Source organism: Lycorma delicatula, chromosome 5, assembly GCF_047948215.1.
Source record: "Lycorma delicatula isolate Av1 chromosome 5, ASM4794821v1, whole genome shotgun sequence".
Classification (NCBI taxonomy): domain Eukaryota; kingdom Metazoa; phylum Arthropoda; class Insecta; order Hemiptera; family Fulgoridae; genus Lycorma; species Lycorma delicatula.
Window position 1 is genome coordinate 169,688,684 of NC_134459.1, and position 23,422 is coordinate 169,712,105.

Here is a 23,422-nt window from a genome sequence, read left to right on the forward strand (position 1 = left end):
TAGATTTTTGTCAGCTTGGATTTATCGGTAAGACAGAGCAATTAAGTTTTTCAGATGAATTATTTGTAATTTAATTTTTTGCTTAATATATGCCAGCGGTCAGGTATTTATGTAGCTCTTACTCTAAACAAATATTTTTTCAAATCTTTTTGGCTGAAACTATATAATTTTTTTGTTCGAGAAAAAATGAGGTTTTTTCATGATACATCTGATCATATTATTAATAAAACTTTTGTTTAATGTTAAATGCTTAATGAGTGTTAACCTTTTATTAAGAAGCCCGTAAAATTATAGTTATTTAATTTTTTTAAATGAATTATTACGTATTTTATCGTTTGATTATTAATCATTTCTTGGAGAAATTTTGTTTAGGAACGTAAGCATTGTCAAACTTAAGAAAATTTTATATGTTTTGCTTATCGGCTTCGCTTATTTCAATTCTTAGCAATAGTTCAATAATATCTCATACTATCATGTTCATTAACAAAAAATAGACCTAATATTTGATTTTACAAACACGGTATAGTTAACATTTGCATACTTGTTAGCATTTATGGAAAACCATAACAGATTTATAACGTGTTTGCTTGATAAAAATGTACATTATGTTGGAAATAATTCACATAATATGATAAAATTGTCACAAAATACATTGTACTTTGTACGATTCAGTATAACAATTATCGCTTGAAAAATTAAAAAAAAAAATTAATTTTCCATTAATATCTGACAGATCAGAATTATTAAAATCTATTACTAAGCATTAAAATAATTAGGTTAGGAGTAAATTGGTATATTTGCCTTTTCCGATAATTCTATTGCGCACATTACTCGATTAATGAGGATGACTCAATCGTGTTTGATTTCCTGTGACGGGTACTGTATTCTCTATGTAGTGAGCAAATGTGCACTTTTCCTCGTATTTTAGAAGCAACTTTAACATACAGCATACTAAATCTAGCCTGGTAATGTTATTTAGATGTTATCTAGCCTAGTAATTATTTAGATGAAATTTAAAAAATAGATTTCAAACTTTTACATTGTGTTTATTTGTAAATGAAGATTATTAACTTTACTATAAAATTTCATTCTTAAAATTGTTCATGTAAATAAAGTAATATTGTATATGTGTTGAAGAATAAAAGAAAGTTTTAACCGCTTTGAACATCGAAGAGATAAGGAAAATATAAGGAAGTCACTTAACTGAAATCAATATAATTCAACAGTTGAAGGAGACAACTCTGACTGATATCTAGTGATAAAATGTGAGACAATTTGTAACGGTTACTCCATTTATAAAAACATTTTTTAAACAAAAACAGCTATTTCATTGGTGCAAAAAAATTAAAATGATAATTTACACCGCACAATAAAATTAAAGTAATTTTTATTTATTTTTATGATTACAGTTGCCTCACAGTTTTTCCTGTAAAATCCTGTCAAAAATTGGTAATTTGTACTAATAGTGGTAAAATTATTACAATCAAATTACACTTTGACAAAGCGAATAACATATCAAGTCTAAAAAATATATCACATAATTTTTCAACTAATTTATCTATTTAAGTACTTAGGGATAGATTTAAATATATCTAATTTGTGTGGATGCATATTATTTCGATTAAATTTTATTCAGTAGCTAATATGACATTAGCGTTCAAAAGTTGAGTAACTCTCACTTTGTTACTTAAAAAATTGAAAATAAAAACTACAAAACTTAAATTGCTAAAAGCTGTTACGGCAGGGTGAGTTAACAATTTGTTACTAAGGTCGATTCACTTGTAGGTTAGTATGTTAGCCTCGTTGAATAATATTTTTGTATATTTTTATATATTACTTATTATATATGGAAAATGCAATGCACCATGCAATCCTTTTATAATTAAAACAGCTCTAACTTTAATTAAATATATTTTGTTTTGTGTTTTGAAGTATTACTTTATAATCGTTTGTTTATCTTTGGTTATTTAAAAGTAGTTGCTTGCTTGCATCATTAAAAGTAAGTGTAGTTTAAACTGTTAATTACTTTTGACAAATGTCATTGCAACAATTAATCGTTTGATCATCATATAAGTTACTGTTTGTATTTAAGTATCTTTTTAGAAATTAATTATTTTGCAACCGTTTATTTTTCAGGTAAAATGTTCAGATGTGTGGAACTGCCATGGCTTGTACAGTTTTTCTTTGTTCTACAGTGATAAACCTGTTGACCGGTTGTTGGAAAACGATTCTGTTAAACTTGGAAAAAGATTCTGTTAGTACAAATCTGTTTTGTTGAACAGTTTTAATTCGTTTCTTACATTTAAGAGATATATGTATAAGAATTTTATAATCTGTATTTTGAATGCGGTATGTAGTTAATGATTATTGTAATAAGAATCAATTTTCTGATAAAATTCAGGATTAACACATTTCAGAAAAATCTAAACTTTTATCCTTTGGTATAATTTAATTTTTAGTCCTATATACATATATATATTAAAGAAACCAACATATTGCCAGAAGAATTAAAAAGCAATAACGGAATAATCAGAACACATCAAAATGAAAAAACCTTAATGCAAACCATTATATAGAAAATTTACTTCATTTGTAACTTAATACCAATGTTGACTGGGTTCTAGATGCATTTGACTTTGGTTCAAGGTGTAGATTTTTCAAACATTGCATCCATCTTACATTCCCCATTATTGATTTTGTTTCCCTGTTATTTATTTATTTTCATTAACATATTTTGTGTGCCGTGTCCAAGGATCATGTTACTAAAATTAAAAACAAATACACACCAAAGTTAGTTTGCTGGCAGGTTTACCTGTCTTTAGCTTTCTGACTGAAATACATTTACTACATGTTGAAGACTTTTTTTATCAGAAAGCTGAAATATCTAGAAAAATAAATACACTGGGCATCATTATATTGATGATTTCATAATCCTGTGCAGAAACATCGTAAAACTATTATAGAGTCCTCATATTCAACGATTAATAACATTTCGACTTACAACATTTCATTATAGTTTGTGAACGCAATAAATTTCCAGTGTGCTTGATCTCTCCGTACCAAAGTTCTGTAAAAAAATACCTTTAAAATTTATAGACAAGCCTTTATAACCGATAATTTACTTATTCTCCAACACATCTAATCTAATTGTTCCGATCAACACAGATTGGCAACTTTCTCATATATTTAATATAGGCTTACTGTACAACTGGGATTAGCCTGGACAGTCGTGAGTTTTTACTGTCCAGGGTACTGTCCAGGGTTGCAAAAATGTCCGGGGTTTGAGAATTTTATGACCGGTGAGGATGCTTTTTAATTTTAGACCTATATGTTCAACATTGCATTTTTAAATATTCTCTTATGATTGTGCATCTCTCAGTCGACCTTGGAGCAAGCGTTGCTGATTTAGATGGAGGCATGACTACCGGTCTTGACATAAGTTTTTACCTAGTCACTTGGCAACACATCAGGGGCGATGTGTTTATGTTGTTTTTGTGTGTGAACTGACTTGTTTACACATTTTTGATCATTTTATCTCTATTTGTTTTTTGTCTCATTGTTTAGCAACGGGCAAAAGAAAATGCGTGTTTAATGTTTACTGCAAAAGAAATACAAAATTTTGTAATGACAGTAACAATGAACGTGTTTATTGCATGCTACATACTGCAGAATTTTCTGTTGTATGTAAAGGAAAGAGTAATATTGAAGACCATGTAAAAATGGCTAAACATAGGAGTGCTATTAATGCTACTGCTTCAGCAAACATAAGAAATTTTTTTAAAGCCAAAAATGGGACTAACAATAACACTGATCTGGAGTGTCCTGGTAAAGAAGCTATATTTTGACACTGCTAGACATGAACTCAGTTTCAAAACATCAGACTGCAGATCTTAACTGGTTAAAAAGTGTTATATGACCCAAAATTTTAATTTGCTAGAACTAAAACAGAGGTGATTATTGTTAACGCTATTTCACCATTTATATTTGATAATGTGTTGCGTTTTTTGGAAAATATTAATTATGTAATAATAATGATGGATAGCTCAAACAAAAGTGAAGTGAAACTTGTTGTGATTGTTGTAAGATATTTCAGTCTGGAGGAGGGAATTCAAGTTAAACTTTTAAATTTTGATGATGTGTCAGGTGAAACTGCTTAAATTTTGACTCTGTATCTTTTACAGTGTGTGAAAAAATACAGACTTGCAGAAAAGTTGGTTTATTATACTGCTAATAACACTAACAGTAATTTTGGTGGTGTGAAGAGAAAGAGGAATGAAAATGTGTTCAGAAAAGATCAAAGTGATTTAGATATACCTATTTTAGGAACCGGTTGTTCAGCTCGCATTGTACACAATTCAGTACAAACAGCATGTGATTCTCTCCCCCTGGACATAAAAGTTATTATAAAAATTTATAGATATTTTCACATATATATAGTAAGAGTAACGAAACAAAGAGTTTTGTGAATTTATTGAAACGGATTAAAAAAAAGTATTATCTCATAGCAGCACAAGGTTCATTAGTTTGTTACTTGCAATAAAAAGAATTCTTTCCATTTTTGATGGCCTAAAATCATACTTATCTTGTGAAAAATGGCCAAAATTATTATTTGATTTTTTTTAAATCTAGAAAGCGACTGATTTTGAAATTTTTATACAGTAATCTACAGTTATTTAATAATGTAGTTCTGAAATTGAAAGCTAATTTTATCAATGCAATAGAAGCATTTCAGACATATTCTGAACTAATTTGTCGACTTCAGGAAAGAAAAACCCACAAATTTATACCATCTACTGCCAAAGAATTGCTATGCACTCTAAAAGAAAATAATGATGTTCAGGAACAAATATTCTTCTCGAGCGTAGACAATTGTTATAATTCTAGTATCCAGTACAAGAGTTGTGGAGAACCAGTTTTGATAAAGTTAGTAAGTTTCAGTGGATAAATTTATGAACTGAAATTGCCTGGTCTGATTTAGAAGAAAGTGCACAAGTTGTTAATGAAATTATAAAAGAAGATTCCATAAATATTGATGACCTATTTGATGAACGTACATTGTTGAACAGGGTAATTAAAAAACCAAAAGGTAGGTTGCAGTTCAAGTTCTGAAAAATGCCAGATATTATTGAAGAAAAGTCGAATGCAATTTTTAAGGCGTTTTGGAAGACCAATATTTTATGTTTGTGCTGTCTTTGCCTGGGACATCTACTCCAGTTGAGAGTTTTTTCAATTACGGGGAACATTTTGTCTGTAGAAAGGAGTAGACTATCAGTATCTACTGCTAACCATCTGAATAAATAAACTGCTAAGACTTTTAAGTTATTTCAAAAATATGTCCTGGGTCGGACCCAAAAAATATGGTAAGCCTAATTTAATTTCACCTAATACATACATCTGTGTAAGCAGACTAAACTCAACAATTAACTGTGCAGTTGTATATTTTAGATTGATGTGAGTTATTCTTGGAAGTTGTTTATCAGAATTTGTTACATTTTTATTGCTGCATTACATTTCTTAATTGCTGCATTTCCTTACGTCTAATAATTTAAATTGGAAGTAATAATTGTTCGTTACTGTTTGTGTGTTACTTTACTACAGTACAGTGTATATTAGATCAGTTTGGTTTATTTAAGTAAGAGTTTATCATTGTGTTTTGTGTGAAAGTTGCATGTAGAATTTGTGAGTAAAAGGAAATTTTTTTGTGAGAATGGTAACCACTAAACATAAGTCATATTCTGTAAGGGGAAATTAGAAGTAATCGATAAAGAAAAACACAGAGTTTCAAAAGCATAGTTAAAGAAAGAACTTGGAATTCCAGAAGGCACAATATGGGAGGGGGGGGATGATGGAAGAAACTAAGTTACATTCCTTTCTAGACAAAGTTGAAGGCACAGCCGGTCTCGAAAGAAAAAAAAGCAGACTTCGAAAACCGTTGTTATTGATGATCGCTTTTACGCAAGGTTTGTCCAGAAAAGGAATGAAGGAGGTCTAGTTGCTAGATCAATTCTGAAAATTCAGGCAGCTAAGTATTTTGTAGACTTAAAACTTGAGGATGAGTCTCATGCTATGGATGGTTGGTTGTGGTGCTAACAAAAAAAGCACAGGACCGGGGAGATAACATCAAGTGGAGAGTCTAAGTACACTGATTCCGAAAAAGCACAAAAACATTTCTGTTGCAATTAAAATCACTAATAGAAGTGGGTAATGCTGACAAACAGTTATATAATTGCAATGAAACCACATTATATTATAAAATGCTTCTGAATATATAACTCTTGACTTAAAATCAGTTCCAAGTAAAGCAGGATTAAAACTAAGTAAAAATCGTGTCATTCTTTTATTTTGTATAAATAAAACAGGAATGCATAAACTAGCTCCTCTCTGCATCAGGAAAAGTAAAAATTCCTGATATTTTAAACATGTTAACCTTATGCGATTACCAATCAAATACGCAAGTAGCTGCCATCCGTGGGTGACAAGTAGTTTGTTTACAAAATGGTTCCATGAGTTTTGTTCCAGGTCATATGAGATCATTTAAAAGAGAGAAATATGGAGGACAGTAAACCATCATTATTGTTAGACAACTGCTCTGCTCGCCTTCCTGCTGAATTCCTAACATCAAAAGATGGAAAATTAAGGTTCTTAATTTACCTAAAAATACTACGGCATTGATCCAGCCACTCGATAGAGGGATAATTCAAGCTTTCAAAGTGAATGAATTATAGGCATGAGCTAATTTTAGGTCTACTTTCTTTCAATAATGACATTACAGAATTAAAAAAAAAATTAATTACTTTGAAAGAGATGGCTTTTAATATCGGTTTGGCTTGGAATTCTGTAACAAAATTTTAAATACAGAAATGTTGGAAAAACTGCACTTTATATTTGGATACAGATGACAATTTTAACAAAGCAAATAAAAAATCATTGATTCTTGATTTTCAACAACATTTATGTTGATTTCAACATCTTGTGATTTGATAGAGGTTAAAAAATTCTCACAGAGCCTGATCTCACAGGTGAACAATTGGATCAGCAGGTAGAGATCAACAAAAGAGAACCTGTACTTCATGAAATGACCGACAAAGAAATTATTCAGATTGTCACTAGAGAAAATGACCCTGATTTAACTGAAGATGCCAACGAAGAAGATGAAGAACAGCTGACACAGAACCCAACAGCACAGGAAGCAATAAGCAGGTTAGAGGTTGTAATTGTGTTTTTGGAAGGAGATGATATTCAGCCCATCAGACCTCTCCAGTTAGCGTTGATTTAATCTATACTTTTACAATAAAAAATTTGGTCACGTAAAACAACAAAAAATCATTGACTTTTTTAAAAATTAATTTTTTACAGAATTACATATAAATGTTTATTTAACATAGTTTTTCTTTTATTTTCGCAAATTATTTTATTAAAACTATATTTAGATTAAAAACTATTTTTTATTCTAATACAGTATTGTATAATGTGTTGTTTATTTAAATAATGAGTCATAAAAAAATTCATAAAAGTTGGCTAAATTTTTGTGCAGTATTTTCTCTAGCTGCTGTAATACAGTATTGCATATAAATTCACCATAGTTTTTAAGTTGTATGCAGTTGTTTTAAGGGGTTTCTAACCATAATATGATGGTGTTCTGTATTCCACTACATATGTATTAGTGCAAGGTAGATTTTGTAGTACAGTATGTACAAAAATTGCTACCTTCATTTATACCACGATAGGTTATATAATGCTGGTCAGTAAATGTCCCACTACACTTGTGTTATAACCAGGGACCACTGCATTAATAATAATATTTTAACATTATTTGATAAATTTTTAAAAATTGAAAATATACTTGTACTTTTTATTTTATTATTAGTTTATTTTCTTAGTTTTTTTTTTTTTTTAATTTAGAATTATATAAAAATATATAAATTATAATAATATAATAATAAATAAAAAGGTAATTTAGATCTACATACTTAAATGAAAAATGAATTTAAAAACTAGTTATTGGAATTTTAAAACATATCTCTTAATTTGAGACATATCTTTTAAATTCATTTAAAAATATTATACATTTCAATGGAATAACATTGAAATATCCATTAAAGTGGTTTTAAAAATATTCTTTGTAAAATTTTACAGTGTTATTATGCTCTTTAAAAAAATTATCCAGTATGTAATAACATAATTAAAAACAAAGTCAAATAAAAAAATGAATTAAAAGCAGTGAAAATAAAAAACATCTAAAATTGTTAAATGTCAACAAAAATTTCCGTCTTATAAGGCAAATAAACAAAAAGAAAGATTAAAATTGCAAATCTTAAAACAATTTAATTTGTTAATCTAATCTAAAAAAAAAAGCTATTCATGCTAACAATCAACTAGGACTGTCATTGACATTGTCTAGATCATCTATTTCTGCCTTTCTGTTGAATTTTATCTTCTTCTTTCCTAAGGACTTGAGTCATTTGGATAACTCCTCTTCTTTATGCTAAAAATATCGTTCAATATTTTAGAAAACTATTATATACTGTTATACTATTTCAGAAAATTTAATTTACAGTTACATAAGAATGAACGCCTCCTCTATGAATCATGAGACCTTGCCGTTGGTGAGGGGGCTTGAGTGCTCAGGGATACAGAGTAGCTGGACCGAAGGTGCAACCATATCGGAAAGGTATCTGTTGAGAGCCAGACTAAGGAATGATTCCTGAAAGAGGGCAGCAGCTCTTTCAGTAGTTGTTAGGGGCGTGAGTCACAATGACTTAAACGGCCGTATCAACATCACTCAGTCCTCTGAGTACTGCTTGTGAGAAACGGTCTTGTCAATGTAGGACAAATTTGTCTGCACCATATTCAGTTCAGAGTGGCCTGTGCTGTTTATATAGTATATTGTTGTGACAGATGCTTTTCAAATCTACTAGGTTATAGTAGACAATATTACTGTACCAAGCTCATTGTGTTCTGATCAATCCAGCAGTTGGTGTATTCATTCCCATTTTTACATTTAATGTATGTTAGTTATAATTAATAAGTGTAATTAATTTCACATTGATAATGGAGATGTAAATCAACAAAGATTTACTTATTATATTAGTTGAACAAAGACCTGTAATATAAGTTTAGAAGAGTATAAAGATAAAAATAAAACTCAAGCAGTATGGAAAGAGATACATTTCTTTTTTTTTAAATTTCAATGAACCGGAAGAAAAACAACGGCAGGAATTAGATAAGTGTTATGTTATACTAAAAATGCACTAATATTTTGCCAGACTGTATTTTTTTATTCTATTCAAATTAAATTATAATAAAATTGTTATAAATTAATTAATCAATTAATTGTTATAAATTAATTATTTTTAAATTGTTTAAATTATAAATCATTGACTATAAAGATAATTAATTACACTCAATAAAAATGAATAACCATGTATATAATAAATATTAAAAAATTATAAGTTCATTTATATATCTCAAGTATATGTATTACAGAATTGTTCTTTTTGGAACATAAAGATACAGATTACAGTCTGTATTATTTAATTGAAATTAAGTACGATTACGAATATTCTAAACAATACCTGTTTAAGAGTTTAGTTTATTATTTACAAGGGCTGTTTCTTTTCAACCTTTAATAGGCTATAAAAAAAAAGACACATTGACAGAACAAAATGAGTTTATTACTAAAAGTAACATAGTATAACTTACTTTTCTACATAACAAAAACAATAGAGGCAGTTGACATATTGTGACACCAGCTTTCCGATGTTCTTTTCAAAGAAGTTTGCTGTCAGTGATGTAGGTATGTCTTGACAGCCTTCTGAAGTTCTTCATTGGTGGTGAAGTGTTGTCTGCCCAATCATACCTTCAGTTCTCAAAAAAGGTGAAAATCACTAGGCGCTAGGTCTGGACTACATGGAGACAGTCTTTGCCATATGACAAATGTTCACATATATGAATCAATATTCAGAATCCACAACAAATAGCACAAATTAATAATAATCTTTGTAATTAAATCTACGTTAATCCACTTTCCAGAGGTTTTTTTTTATTCTTTATGATTGCCTTTGACAGCATCAAAACAATGAGAAAAATCATCTTTTCCTTTGAAACTGTTGGCTGTTTCTACCCAGTTGGCTGTCGATAGTGGTGGCATTACCTTTTCCTTTAAAACAGTACTTATTGTACAACAGAATCTCTTATTATGATACTAACTGTAGGTATTCCAACTCTGTAACTATAGTGTAACAACCAGAAAGTGAGAATTAACTCTAGAGTTTATAATTTCAAAGACCTTAATGTTTACGATTTCATGAAACATATGTACACTTTTTTTAAATTATATATACAGTAATTAAAATTTAATAATAGATTACATTGTATTAGGAAAAATATTATTCTATTAATTATATAAAATTATTCAAATAAATAATGTAAAAATGTAATTTTACATTTTACTGTTAAAATTTTGTGTAAAAATTATTAAAATTATTTTATGTAAAATTTTGCTCATAAAATTTCTAAATTTTAATTTTGGCTAAAATACGGATCTTAAACAATTTATATTTTCAAGTTAATAATTTAAATATGTTCCGATTGAAAAATGTTAAGCGATTTAAAATCCTTTCTCATCTCAAACAGATAGCAGATCTTTGAGCCATATTAATGGTGTACCTCATCTTCATTTCTTCTCAAGGCACACTAGTTTTCATTTAGCGCTAATAGCTTATAAAAACTCCTTACAGACATCTCTAAGTGATTGAAAAACATTTGCTCCTTATTCTTCAGCTCTTCAAAAGTATTTTAATTGTCCCTGTAGTGTTCCTTTCTCAGAGCATAGGATATACCCGATATTGTTTGTTTTGCCGTTTCTGCTGACAACAATACTATATAAAACCACTGCAGTGTGAGGATCCATTTTTACATAGGAAAATTATTTTAGGAACCAAAACCGGGGATCCCCAACACAACTCTGATGGACACGTCAGATTGACATATATGTTATATGACGAAATGTGTGAACAGAGAAGTCTCTACCCATCAAAAACATGGTCTGTCAAAATGATAGAAAGTGTGAACTAAACCTAGATACAAGAAGAATATAAAAATAAATTTTACAAATATAAAATAGTATTTTACAGTAATAAAAAAATATATATATTAAGTAGATTTGTGATTTTTTCCAAAATTATAAATCTTAAGATTATATACAATATTGCAAAAACTTAATGCAAATTTTATCAATTTTTTGACAAGAACAGCAACACTTTAGGTATAGTCATTTACTTTAATCACAATAAGTCATTTATTTAATCACAATAAGTAATACAAGTTCTTTCTTGTATGAACTGTAATTTGCAGTAAATAGTTGGTCAAAAGTGTTGGAGTTTATACGGTTTACAAAGTTTATATTTCTGTTCTTGGGTCAACTCTATCAATAATATGGGTGGATGACATGCTTTCAGAGTTTAAATACCCTTTGACTGCGTAATGTGTTTTCCCCAGATTATTGTGCCATATATATCATCAAAAGAAAAAATATCCATAGTAGATATTTTTGATGGTGTTGAAATGAAAGGTACTTTCTAGAGCCTTTAAACTTAGATTATACAGGGCAGAATTACATCTGACTGTGACTTATCAACATGAAGGGTGGACGACTTTCTAAAAGACAGGAAAATAAACTAAATAGTATTTGAGAATAGAGTGCTGGGAAGAATTTTTGTACCTGTGAAGGATCGAACAATAAGGGAGTGGAGAGTGAGGATGAATAGGGAGTCAGATGAAATGTACAATGGTGTTGAAATTGTGAGGATGAATAAGGCAAGATGAGCGGATAATGCGGTCAGAGCAGAGGAGGACAGTATAGTTTCAGAACAGGTGAGACGTAGAAGAGAAAAACTAGACAGATATGGTGTGATGATGTCAGGGAGGATTTTTTGAGGACTTTGATGCAGGTGGCAAAGGAAGCTTTTGTCACAGAGATCTATCAAGACTAGGATAATTTCATGTAATAGCAGATATTTAAACAAAATTGAGCATTTTTTGTATTTCTCAAACAGCTCTGTATGTTCTGTCGATCTTATACTATTTTGAATAATTGCATTAAGAAATTTTGTTGTTTCTGGTAGTTGTAGACGATCACCTGATTTAAGAGTAAGGGAGTACAGGACTCTTGGTTCTATTTTTGTAAGGTGAGAATGAACGTTAATTTTTCTGTAATTTTTTCTCTTTTGTTACAACTAGTTCATCACAAAAATCGCTGAAAACCAACAAGCCATGCTATTAAGCAGGTCTTTGTTCAGAGCTTTAACAAGAACTGTGATATTGTCTGTAGATGAAAATACATATGAATTTATATTAATCAAAAGGTTATTATATAAGGAATAAAAATGGCCGGATTTTGGATTTGAGGTATTCCAAAGGGAATTTACAATCAGTTTGAAAAGTGTAATGACTATTCTTGCATATTATTTTAATTTGGTGAAACCAGAGAGTGAAATCAGAGAGTGAAATTTTAAACACTTAACACCATAAAACATCTACTTTTCTAGTAGAGTCATGCTTAACATAAAAAAAAGTCATACATTGCAGAAATCGACAGCATCCTCTAACCTATCCAGGGTGTTTGCTACTTTTGTAATCCTGTTGAAAAAAGGCATCATTTGTAGATTTACTTCTGAATCTAACTAAATTTCATTCAACCATTTGTTCTTTTCAAAAAGCTTACTACCTGATTCGATGTGAACAGTAATCCTGAACATCATATTAAAGCCTATACCTTACTTCATACCTACTATACCTTACTTCATATTGGACCTTTACTTCTGTAAAGGTCCAATATGATTGATGAGTGATGAAGTTTATTAAATTTTCTTGAAGATTGTTTGAACACTAACAATCGCTTTTAACTATCTTCTAAAAATATAGGATTTAAGTGCAATTTTTGGAATAGTCCTCTCCACCCTTGTATCTTATAAAGTTCATCCACGCAAACCAGGAGGGTTCTTAGGGATAGAAAAGCGTCATTTTTTTAATATTGCTAATTGATGGTTATAACTTGCATTTAAAATTTTTATTTTCAAGAAAACATTTGCTGTATTTTATTTATATACTTGTTATCTACACATCCAATAACAATAAAGAAACTGCTGTTGGTAGAATTCTTTTCTGTTGTGTACCTTATGCCTACACTTCCCATAATCAGATAGCGTTACCGTTATATAAAGTTAAATTGATAACCGGTACAACAAATAAGAGGTTAAACTGGAATCTGTTTTTATTATACCATTTTTAATGGTCTTTATAATATTATTCTGTTATTATGCATACATTAAAAGTATATTTGTTTATACTAAAAGAGATATAAAGTATATTTGTAAAAAGAGATTCTGAGAGGCAAGTTTTTGTAATTCAATGGCTTACTATATTGCTAATACATCCATAGAGAAATAAAGAAGATAAAATTCCACGATATAATATTTTGTATTTTCTATAAAATTACTTATGTGTATAGTAATTCAGTCTATTAAAAATCTCAAAACTTCACAATTTTAACAAGTCATCCTATTAATTTTCTAATTTTTTTGCATGTTGTTGTATTTATCTATTATTACTAATTTTTTTTTACTGGCCATCTAGTTATTGTGGTCAGCATGCTTACTTCTTAATCAGTCTTAATTCTTAATCAATTAAATATGCATAATTTGTTTAGCTTTTTTTCCATTACTGTTAAAAGAATATAAATTGTTGTATTGGGCATCAGTCTTTCGTTTTAATTGTTAAAGGTATCAGCCTTTAATAATTAAACTTCCTTTACTATATTGATGTGTTGATATTTTTTTGCTGTCTTAAAAAAAAATTGATAAAATAAGATTTTGTAGAAATTTTTTATAATTAATATTGTAGGATTAAATTGGTAAATAGTCTCTTCTTTCATCTACAAGTTTCTGAGTTGGAATCCATTTTTTATATACCAAAACAATTTATTATTCATTTTCAAACAAAGAGAAAAAAATGGGGGATTAGCATAGATGTAATCCGGCTTCAGGTGGTAGTTACTGGAGTGAATAAATAAATTGCATTTTTTTTTTTTATTGCATGTATATATTATAATGTTACATTCTGTTTTTAATATTTCTCGCTTTCAGTTTATTTTACATAAATAATAGAAAATAAATTCTTTCACTTAGTTGTTTGTAATTATAGTTAATTAGTAAAATTATTCAGAATATATTATGATAATTAAATTAAGTATATTCGGATCAATTTATTTAATATTTACATCAGCTTAAGAATGTATTAACTTAATATTTTATTGTTAATGAGATATATAATATCTAATAATATATAATATGTATAATAATTGTTATGTCTAAAAATAATTGGTTGTAACTTAAACTATTTCTATATGTGATCTATTAAAGCTTTTACATTCTATTAATAATATTTATACATTTTTAACTCTTTTTCTGTTTTTCCTACTTGTGTGATTTTAACAATTCTCTGGAAATACATTTTTTGTATCTGTAAAAAGCAAAAAAGTGGGTACTTGGAATATAAACAAGGTTATGAAACCGAGGTAATTTATAGACAATGGATTTATTTTAGTATTCATGTACGGCTAAGCTACAATTTTTTAATAACTTACACTTAGATCAATATTTTTTTATACTTTTAACCCAGTTAACTTTAACAGGTCGTTTATGCTATTTGGATAAACAATTATATGCTATCAGGACAATTATAGAATGCTGTTTATTTTTATTCAATTTTACCAAATCTTAATGTTCATTAATTATTTAAACATACTGAATCTCTGCTATTATTATTTTAATTAAGTACTGACATCTCATTCATATATACTGCATTATTTCAATCGGAGATAAGCTACTGGATTATACAAAGTTAAAATATATAAATTACAATAACTTTTGTTTAAGTAACTGAAATTAAATCGTGACGTTTTATTTAAGGAGAGTAGATGATGGAAAATGTTTAAGTCTACTTTCTAGTAGAAAGAATTTAGTATCGACAATAGCAGAAATTCAGAATAGAATATCATCAAATAAATGGTTATCTTGTAAACTAGATTTTGTAAGAATTAATATATTTCTTATGAATTATATAATTACTCCTTATTAACATAATAAAAAATTGTAGCTTAGCCGTACATGAATACTAAAATATATCCATTGTCTATAAATTACCTCGGTTTCATAACCTTGTTTATATTCCACGTTGTTTTTTGTGTAAAATATGAGGTAGCTTCAAAAGGTTACTTGTGTAAATTTATTTTACAAAACTAGGTGTATTAAAAGGTTTTAGGTTTTACACTGCACTTTCATGTAAAATGTTCATTAGCACCTTTGTATTATTTTTTTATGAAGTTGATCTTAAAAGAGAAGATAAGTAAAAATTAGCTTGTCTAGTTTGGGGAGTATGGTAGATGTTCCAGTGACATTATATTGTACTTTTTGACTAGCATGGATTAATATGATGGCAAAATTATAAAAGATTCTCTTCTGACAAATATAATAGATTTTCTAATCAATATTCCATCTTCTGAAATTTCTTTAAAAGACTTCCTTCTATCGTAAAAAAGTATGTTCAATATTTTTATTATTTGTTGTAGCGGATGGAGATAAGTATATTCATTAACATACCCTCACAGAGAAGCTTGTATATTTGATGTTACTGTACATCATATACTTTTATAAGTAACATTATTTCTATTGGTGATTTATAACCAAAATTTAATATTTGTTTGGTCTTCAGTAATGTTTTAAATTGTGATACATGTTACACAACTGTTACTATTTTCAGAGAGGAAACAACTTGATGTCACCTTATTGTCATATGAATGTTGTAATTTAATAAAACAACTGTTTCCTGGCCACAATTAAATTAATTACTGATTCCAGAAACTGTTTAATGCTACATCATACTTGATAGTAGTAGTAGATATGCTTCCTTACTTTATTCTCAGGGTAAAAAGTTTATTCACTATTTATCTTTACAGAAGGAAAAAATCCTTCATATTACATCATACTTTGAATTTATATAATGCAATAACTTTTTAAAATATAATTTTGTTACAAAAGTAATTAGAATAATGTTCATTAAGTACTTAATAGGCAATGTTTGAAATATAATTGACAAGTAGTATGGTAACGTAGTATTATCAGTTACATGATAAAAAAATGAAAATGAAATGACTAGCACTAGATAGGGAATCTTGGAGAGCTGCATCAAACCAGTCAAATGACTGAAGACAAAAAAAAAGATAAAAAAATACTTGTATGTAAAGTTCCAGTACCATCCAGATGATTACAGTACATATTAATAATATAAAACAATACGATGATTATTTCATAAATAATCCTTGCTATTTTTTTGATGTATATTTTATTTTAGGAGGTATCTGGAGTAAAGGTAGCATATCTTTACACTCATTTTATGTGGTCTCCTCTCGTTTTCAATGATCACCTCCAAATATTTCATAATATTTACTATTCCAGTGAGGTCATCACTTCCATTCCATAAGTGCCCTGCAGGTAAAGTTGTGAGTGTTCCAATGAAAGTTCCTCTGGAGAGGAAAAATAATCTCTGAACAATTTGTTCTTTCAACTTTGGGAATAAGTTGAATCTGGTATATTTATTTTCTCTATTGTATGGCACATGAGGTAACACTTCTCACTCGTATTTACTTAGCTAATCAGTCATAGCTCTCTCATTCACCAGTCTCTGAGCGAATCAGTTTGTTTTCCCCTATATTATTTACGAGGGACGTTCAACAATTAATGAGACAAATTGATGTTGGGAAAAATAATTTTTCAATGACAATGAAACTTTTACTACTTTTCAACATAGTCTCCAGCAACATTTATGTCCCACCGATCTATGAGCTTCTGATTCTCGTAGCATAGCCTGTACTTTTTACTCTTTACTTTGTGGTTTGAACTATTCGTGTACTGCTTTTTTGACCGCTTTGTTGTCGTCGTTTGCATAGTCTGAGCAACTGAAAATCAGATGGGGTAGTTGTGGGCTGTAGGGAGGATGTGGCAACTCCTCCTAACCCAACTTCAAGTGTTTCTCCCATTCTTTGAACGATGTGAGGACACATGTTGTCATGCAAGAATTTTTGATTACACTCTCTGTTTCAGCATAAGAAATACTTTATAAAACATTCATTAACATATCTGTTCCAAAAACACTTGTAAACTATTTATACTTTTTGATTTACTATAGAAAAAGCTATAACTTTGTACTGATTATGATTGATCAAAACAAAAACTGTTGTTTTCATTAAAACATACAAAAAAAAAATAATAAAATTTTATGTGAGAAATAATTTCAAATTATGAAATCTGTAGAGCAGAGATAATTAAAAAGTGTAATCAAACCCCATAAACAAAGAAAATCACATAAAAGAGAAAAAAATATTTATAACTTAAAACAGTAAACAGAGAAACCAAGCAACAGCTGCTTTACTTAAATGTGGACCAATATTATAAAACAAAATGAGTTGATTTTCCAGCTGCTTTAACGTTAGATGTTAAAGGATTAAAAAATATATGAATTATCTTATGGCACAATACTAGTAAATATTAGTTAAAAAATAACTAAAAGTATCTTTAAAATATGGTATTTTTTTCAGTCATTTTAAAAAAACTATCTTCTACATTTAAATTCTATGTTCAGGATAATTTTAAAAATTGATATGCACTCCTGTTTAGAAACATAATTTTCAATTGTAAAGATGTAAACTGGTAATTTTAAAAACCCAGTGATTAAAAAGTTATTTATTTTTTGTTTCTAGCTCCTCGCTCAGCTTTAAAAGCCCCTTCCACTCCTAGCATTACTAATAACACTACTGTGTCAAGAACTCCAGAATCTGATGATGAATCTGTTATTACTGGAAGGAAGTTATTTACTTTAGCCAAAAAACAAGATTAGCTATTAAGAGGTGGTTATACAAATTTATAAAAATATAAAAATTGTTATTATGTTAAGGAGTAAATCGTATATCATTGTAGCTTTAATTTGTTCTTAATTGAAATTTGTTGTTCAGGTGTGTATGTACCCCATTGGAATTAAGTTTTATATATACTTTTTGTTGTGAACTTGATACAATTATCTTAATGAGATAAGGTCAATCTATGGCAGAACTGTGCCAAAAATCCTTGCATAGATAACTACATATATCCCTATATATATATCAGCTTCTTATCAAAGATCAATTAAAAAAAATGTTTATATACAAGAACTCAATAATTGAGAGACATCTTGTTACCATTAGATCATCCTCAGTCTTAAAATTGTCTAATTATAAGATTTCTAATTACAGCTACATTACAGTAGCTGGCCTCTGTGGCGCGAGTGGTAGCATCTCGCCTTTCATCCGGGGGTCTTGGGTTTGAATCCCGGTTAGGCATAGCATTTTCACGCACTACAAAAACTGTCATTCATCTTGTCCTTTGAAGTAAGTAATACCATGGTGGTCCCAGAGGTTGAAAAAAAAGCTATATTATAGTAAAGAGATGAATGATATCTGTAAGTTGGTATATGGTAAACTAGCCACTCACTATTTTATTAATAATTTAAAAAAATTCTCGCTTTACTCACTCAACTATCTAGTCAGGGGGCTCCACCCCCCTGTACACCATGTTTGTTATTTGCATGGTTGTGAGAATATTAAATATTTTACAAAAAAAAATTAGTCTTTTTCAGAAATATTATTAAGTAAAAGGATTAATTTTGGTTTCTTTAATGAATGAATATCTTTTAAATCTTAACCCTTAAGAGGGCTAGGGCCTCAATCTATGGCTCAAACTCTTCCCTGGGATAACATGAATGCATCCCAAAAATTAAAAGCAAGTTTTTGCTTGATTCTTGCATGATGCAAAACAGATAAACTTTTGCATTTATATATAAAATTTGTATTATACATTCTGCGGAAAGCATACTAAGTTCTTTTGTTTTGTAATAATTATTCATAGCAGTGACAATGTAAATACAATGGGAAATTATCAGATTACTGTAATGTCAGTTTGCAAGGAACCAACTTTTTACCTTGAGGAGATACTACATTACTTTAATAATTTTATCACTTTACCATCTCTCAGCATCATTGAAGAGTAATTTCATTTAGTTTTAAGTAATGCAGTCTTCAGTAGTAGGCAACAATATGTTTAATCAATAAGATGTTCAAAGAGATTTTAATTCAGTATTAACATTGTTGCTATTATTTATTGGTAGCAAAAATATTGTTTATCTGCTGCTGCTGCTATTTTATTTTTTTTATAAGATTAATTGCATATTATATAATTTATTTATTTATTTTTAGTATGTTTCTATCTTCTTTTGAATATTGCTGAGAATCCTAGAGTTGAAGACAAAATGAGGAAGCATAATTTAGTCAGTTATCTGATACATAGTTTGGATAGATCAACACCTGAATTATTGGTGCTTGTTGTAACATTCCTGCATAAATTATCAATTTATAAGGAAAATAAAGAGGAAATGGTCAGTAATTGGTTTATTTTATTTATTCAGTTACTTAAGTATAAAAAAATAGTATAGTAAAATAAAGCTTTTAAAACTTACAATAAAAACCGTTGAATGTGAGATTTTAGAAAATATTGTTGGAAGTGTCTAAAAACAAAATTTAAAAAAATTATGTGGAATAATCAAACAATATATGTTTTTGGAAAGTACAATAATTTTTTCAAAAAATCATACTTTGCCTCCTGAAAGAATAGGAAATGAAAAATTACAGAATTTTATGTAATGTTTATTATTATGAGTAAAGTCTTTGAACTAAAATTTTAAAAATGCAGTCAAAATTCAATCTCCACATTAAAGATCTGAAATGTGTTGTGCTGCTATATCTGTGTCCACATTAATAAGTAGTTTAAAGTAAAAAAAAAAAATCACTATATGCATTAAAGTAACTCACAGCTATAAAGTTTCAGTGAATTTTTTTTTGTAGTTGAATATTCATGTAACGCATACCTATTTTGTTGCTAAAACTTAACAGCTAAGCCAAAAGGTTGTGGCAATTCTATCATTAAGAAACATTACTTCTATCTTTTTAATGAAGTAACATTTTCTTCTCATGAAACACTTACCAAGACAATTAGATAATTCATTTGACATAAAAAAAAACTAGTTTCAAATAAATTAGTATCAAAATAGTAAAAACAAATTTTAACAATAGTAAAAATTTATATTTACTCATATTTTATTTTATTTTCCTAATGAGTATGTTGCAATCTGTTCAACTAGTGAGCAATAAGCAACTCCCACAGCCAAATAAGATGAGGAGGATATGTATGACGTGTAAATGAGGTGTAGTTTTGTGCAGACTCAGGCTAACCATTCCTGAGACATGTGGATAATTGAACCTTAACTACCAAAGTACATCAGGGGTAGAATTCAAATCCTATAAAAGCAATCAACATTTACTAGGATTTGAACCTCAGAACCTTCAACTTTGAAACTCAGTTGTTAAATAACTGATTTGTGACGAGTTGACCACTACACCAGCCTGGTGGGCTTATATTTATTTTATTTAGTATTTTAATAGTAAAAAAATTCTGACCTTTTTAAAATTAAGTATTGCCTGAATCAAGGGGGTCTATTTTAACGATGGTTTTACTTATCAAAACTAAATTCATACACATTGGAATTGAAATCAGAAAAAAATTGTTGCGATTTTTTTTAATTTCAAGAGCCCGCAGTCAAGGTAAGGTAATTTTAATAACATTAATGTTGTTCAATATCAATTTTAAATAGATTAGGGCCAAAATTATTTTAAAAATGTTTCAATATTTTAAAACTTGAGATCACAGGATCAAGGAATCAATTTTTTTTAATTTGGGATCTGCATCAAAGAGTGCTTTTTTAGTGACCTAAATGTTTGTAAAAATGTTTTAAACCTCATACTTTTCAAATTATAAATTAATTTTTTGTTTTGTTTTGGGGGCTCCCTTACTCCAGAGAGACAGATGGGTAGAAACTTACTACTCTCTAATTGGTATTAATAAATTAAAAAATCAGATTAAAAAAATTTTAATCTGTTGATTCAAACGAGCATATTTTTATTTATTCATCTTTTTTTCTCACCCTCAGCCTTTCTCTCACTCATTTCTCAAGTTGCATGAATAGACAGAACTTGAGGCCCCTTTACAAACATGTATGGCCATGTATGTATTCTTGGGGTTAAATATAGATTTTGACCCCCTCTGGAGGGCACCCTGATGTTTCAGTCAAAATTTCCCAAAAGAAATTTCCCTAATTTTTGTTGGAGAACCTGAATCAGGTCTCAAATCCAGAGGGCAAATAGTCAGGATTCCCCGAACTGGATTGGTAGATTACTTTGCATAAATACAAACAAAATATTTTTATAAAATTGGGGCTTTTGAATCTATGAGATTATTTTATGACTCTAATATGCTTAAAATTGATATTAAATAAATTAAAATGGAAATTCTTGAAGATTTTTAAAATTTTGGGATTTCTGCATTATAAGGGCTTTTTTTACTCTTATAATTAAAAAAATATGTTTTAGGCATTGATAATTGGAATTGCAAAAAAAAAATTGAGTTTGGGGCTCCCTTACTCCAGGAAGAGTAAATGAGTGAAATTAACATTAAAAAAGAAGCCCCAAAATGGCAGTAGTAAAGTTAAAAAAAATTGTTCAAAAATATTGAAAAAAATTAAAAGATACTGCTATATTATAAGTAAATGTGTTTCTTTTAGGAAATTGTGAAAAATTTTGTCAATATACTAAACATTTGGGAATAATGAAATACTTGCATGCAATACTTACTTATGCAATACTTGCATATTTTAAATGCAGTAGTATTATTTGAATGGTTGATGCATATGAAACATTTATTACTTCATATTAAAAACTGCGTTTGTGTTATATAATGTGATATGCATTAATGTTTACTCTACAATGAATAATATCATATCGTTAATAAATATTATTTGGAAAGTAATGGGAAGAATTCTCAGTCTTGTGCAAAGGAATAAATAAAATAAATTTCTGGTGACTTTGGTATGAGATCAAGATTATTTGCATGAATTGTTAAAAGGACAAGTTCAGGTTAGATTAGTTGAGACTAGAATTTCTTTGACAGATTTAGTTTTGTTTGTTGTAACTTAACCACAAAATACAGTTTTTTGATTTGAAACTAAGTATACATCTTGACATTTCATAGCTACTTTATTAATTAATGGTTTCTTTCTTGTGTATAATTTTGCATTTACTTCCTTTTTTGTTTCAGGCTAATATGAATGTAATTGATAAATTGCCTAAACTTCTTCAAATGAAGGAAAAAAACATTGAGTTAGTAACCTTGAAACTTTTATTTAATCTTTCATTTGATACAAAGCAGAGGGAAAATATGGTTCGAGTAGGCTTTATTCCAAAATTAGTCTATTGGGTAAAATTATATTGTTACTTATATATTTTCAATTAAATATGAGTGGTATATTCCAGCAGCAACTGCTCAGAAGCTAAACACACTGATCTGAGGAATTATAGTCTACAAGTAACTGCAGTATTTCAAATTGTAATTATCTGATTAAAATATTAATGTTTTTTTTTATTGACTGAACTGATGCTATTCTTCCCTTCTTTGTGTTTGGTACTAATCTTTTAATCTCAACATAATTAAGTTACTACCTAACATTCTGAGGAAGTTAAGTTTTACGTAACATCCTGTTATTTATTACCTTAATATCTAATATATTACAATTTTTGTCTTCCTTCACAGTTTTATCTACATATTTTTTTGTGCTAATGTTGAACATTCATATTAAATTTACTGTATCTGACTGTCTTGGTGACCAACCAGCCTGGCTTGTCTACAAGATTCTACCACAAATTTTCATTCCTTCCTGTTTATCTTACAATTTCATTTTGTACTTGTATCATCTCATCAAATTTTCAAAATTCTGCTATAATACACTTCAAAGGCTTCTTGTATTATTTTCTTATTTCCAACATTTTGCTATCATAAAAAGCTACATTCCATACTTATAATTGTGAGATATCATTCTAATTCATAGAACTATAGATACTACTGTAATAGACTATTTCTATTTGAAAGCACTTTTTGTTTGTGACAGATTGCTTCTGATCTCTACTTCCTTCATCCATCCTTTTTAATTTTACTCCTAGATAGCAAACTTTCCTTATTCTCCCTTCTGTCACATATCAGAACCCCTGTTTTCAATGTATTTTTTCATTATATACCAATGTATCTCACCATTTTAATTATTTTCCCTATTGTGATTACACAATCTCAAATTTGTCTTTTAATTCCTATGTTGGTTATTCTACATGCAAGTTGAAAAGCAATCTTGGACATTCTACTCCTTGGTCTAATCCTTTTTAAGTCATCTACCATTC

The 23,422-nt window shown here is 28.7% G+C and overlaps 2 protein-coding genes across 5 annotated transcripts in view; both read left to right on the plus strand.

Annotated features, from left to right (window-relative positions):
* LOC142325580 (T-complex protein 1 subunit beta-like) overlaps positions 1-19,481 on the plus strand; it is a 49,901-nt gene extending 30,420 nt beyond the window's left edge. The window contains exons 3-4 of one of the 3 annotated variants that reach the window (XR_012756572.1): positions 2,137-2,254; positions 19,343-19,446. Coding sequence is in view for 1 of the 3 variants with exons in the window: in XM_075367498.1 (XP_075223613.1) it covers positions 17,816-17,952 (137 nt within the window). In the remaining 2 variants the exon portion in view is untranslated. Of the gene's footprint in view, positions 1-2,136; positions 2,255-17,815; positions 17,963-19,342 lie in introns of those variants that run through there. The other 2 variants (XR_012756571.1, XM_075367498.1) reach the window with 2 other exon arrangements.
* A 2,963-nt stretch (positions 19,482-22,444) lies between these two features.
* Positions 22,445-23,422, plus strand: part of LOC142325578 (kinesin-associated protein 3-like) — a 63,891-nt gene continuing 62,913 nt past the window's right edge. For both annotated transcript variants that reach the window (XM_075367496.1, XM_075367493.1), the window contains exon 1: positions 22,445-22,580. The gene's annotated coding sequence lies outside the window, so the exon portion shown is untranslated. The remainder of the gene's footprint in view (positions 22,581-23,422) is intronic.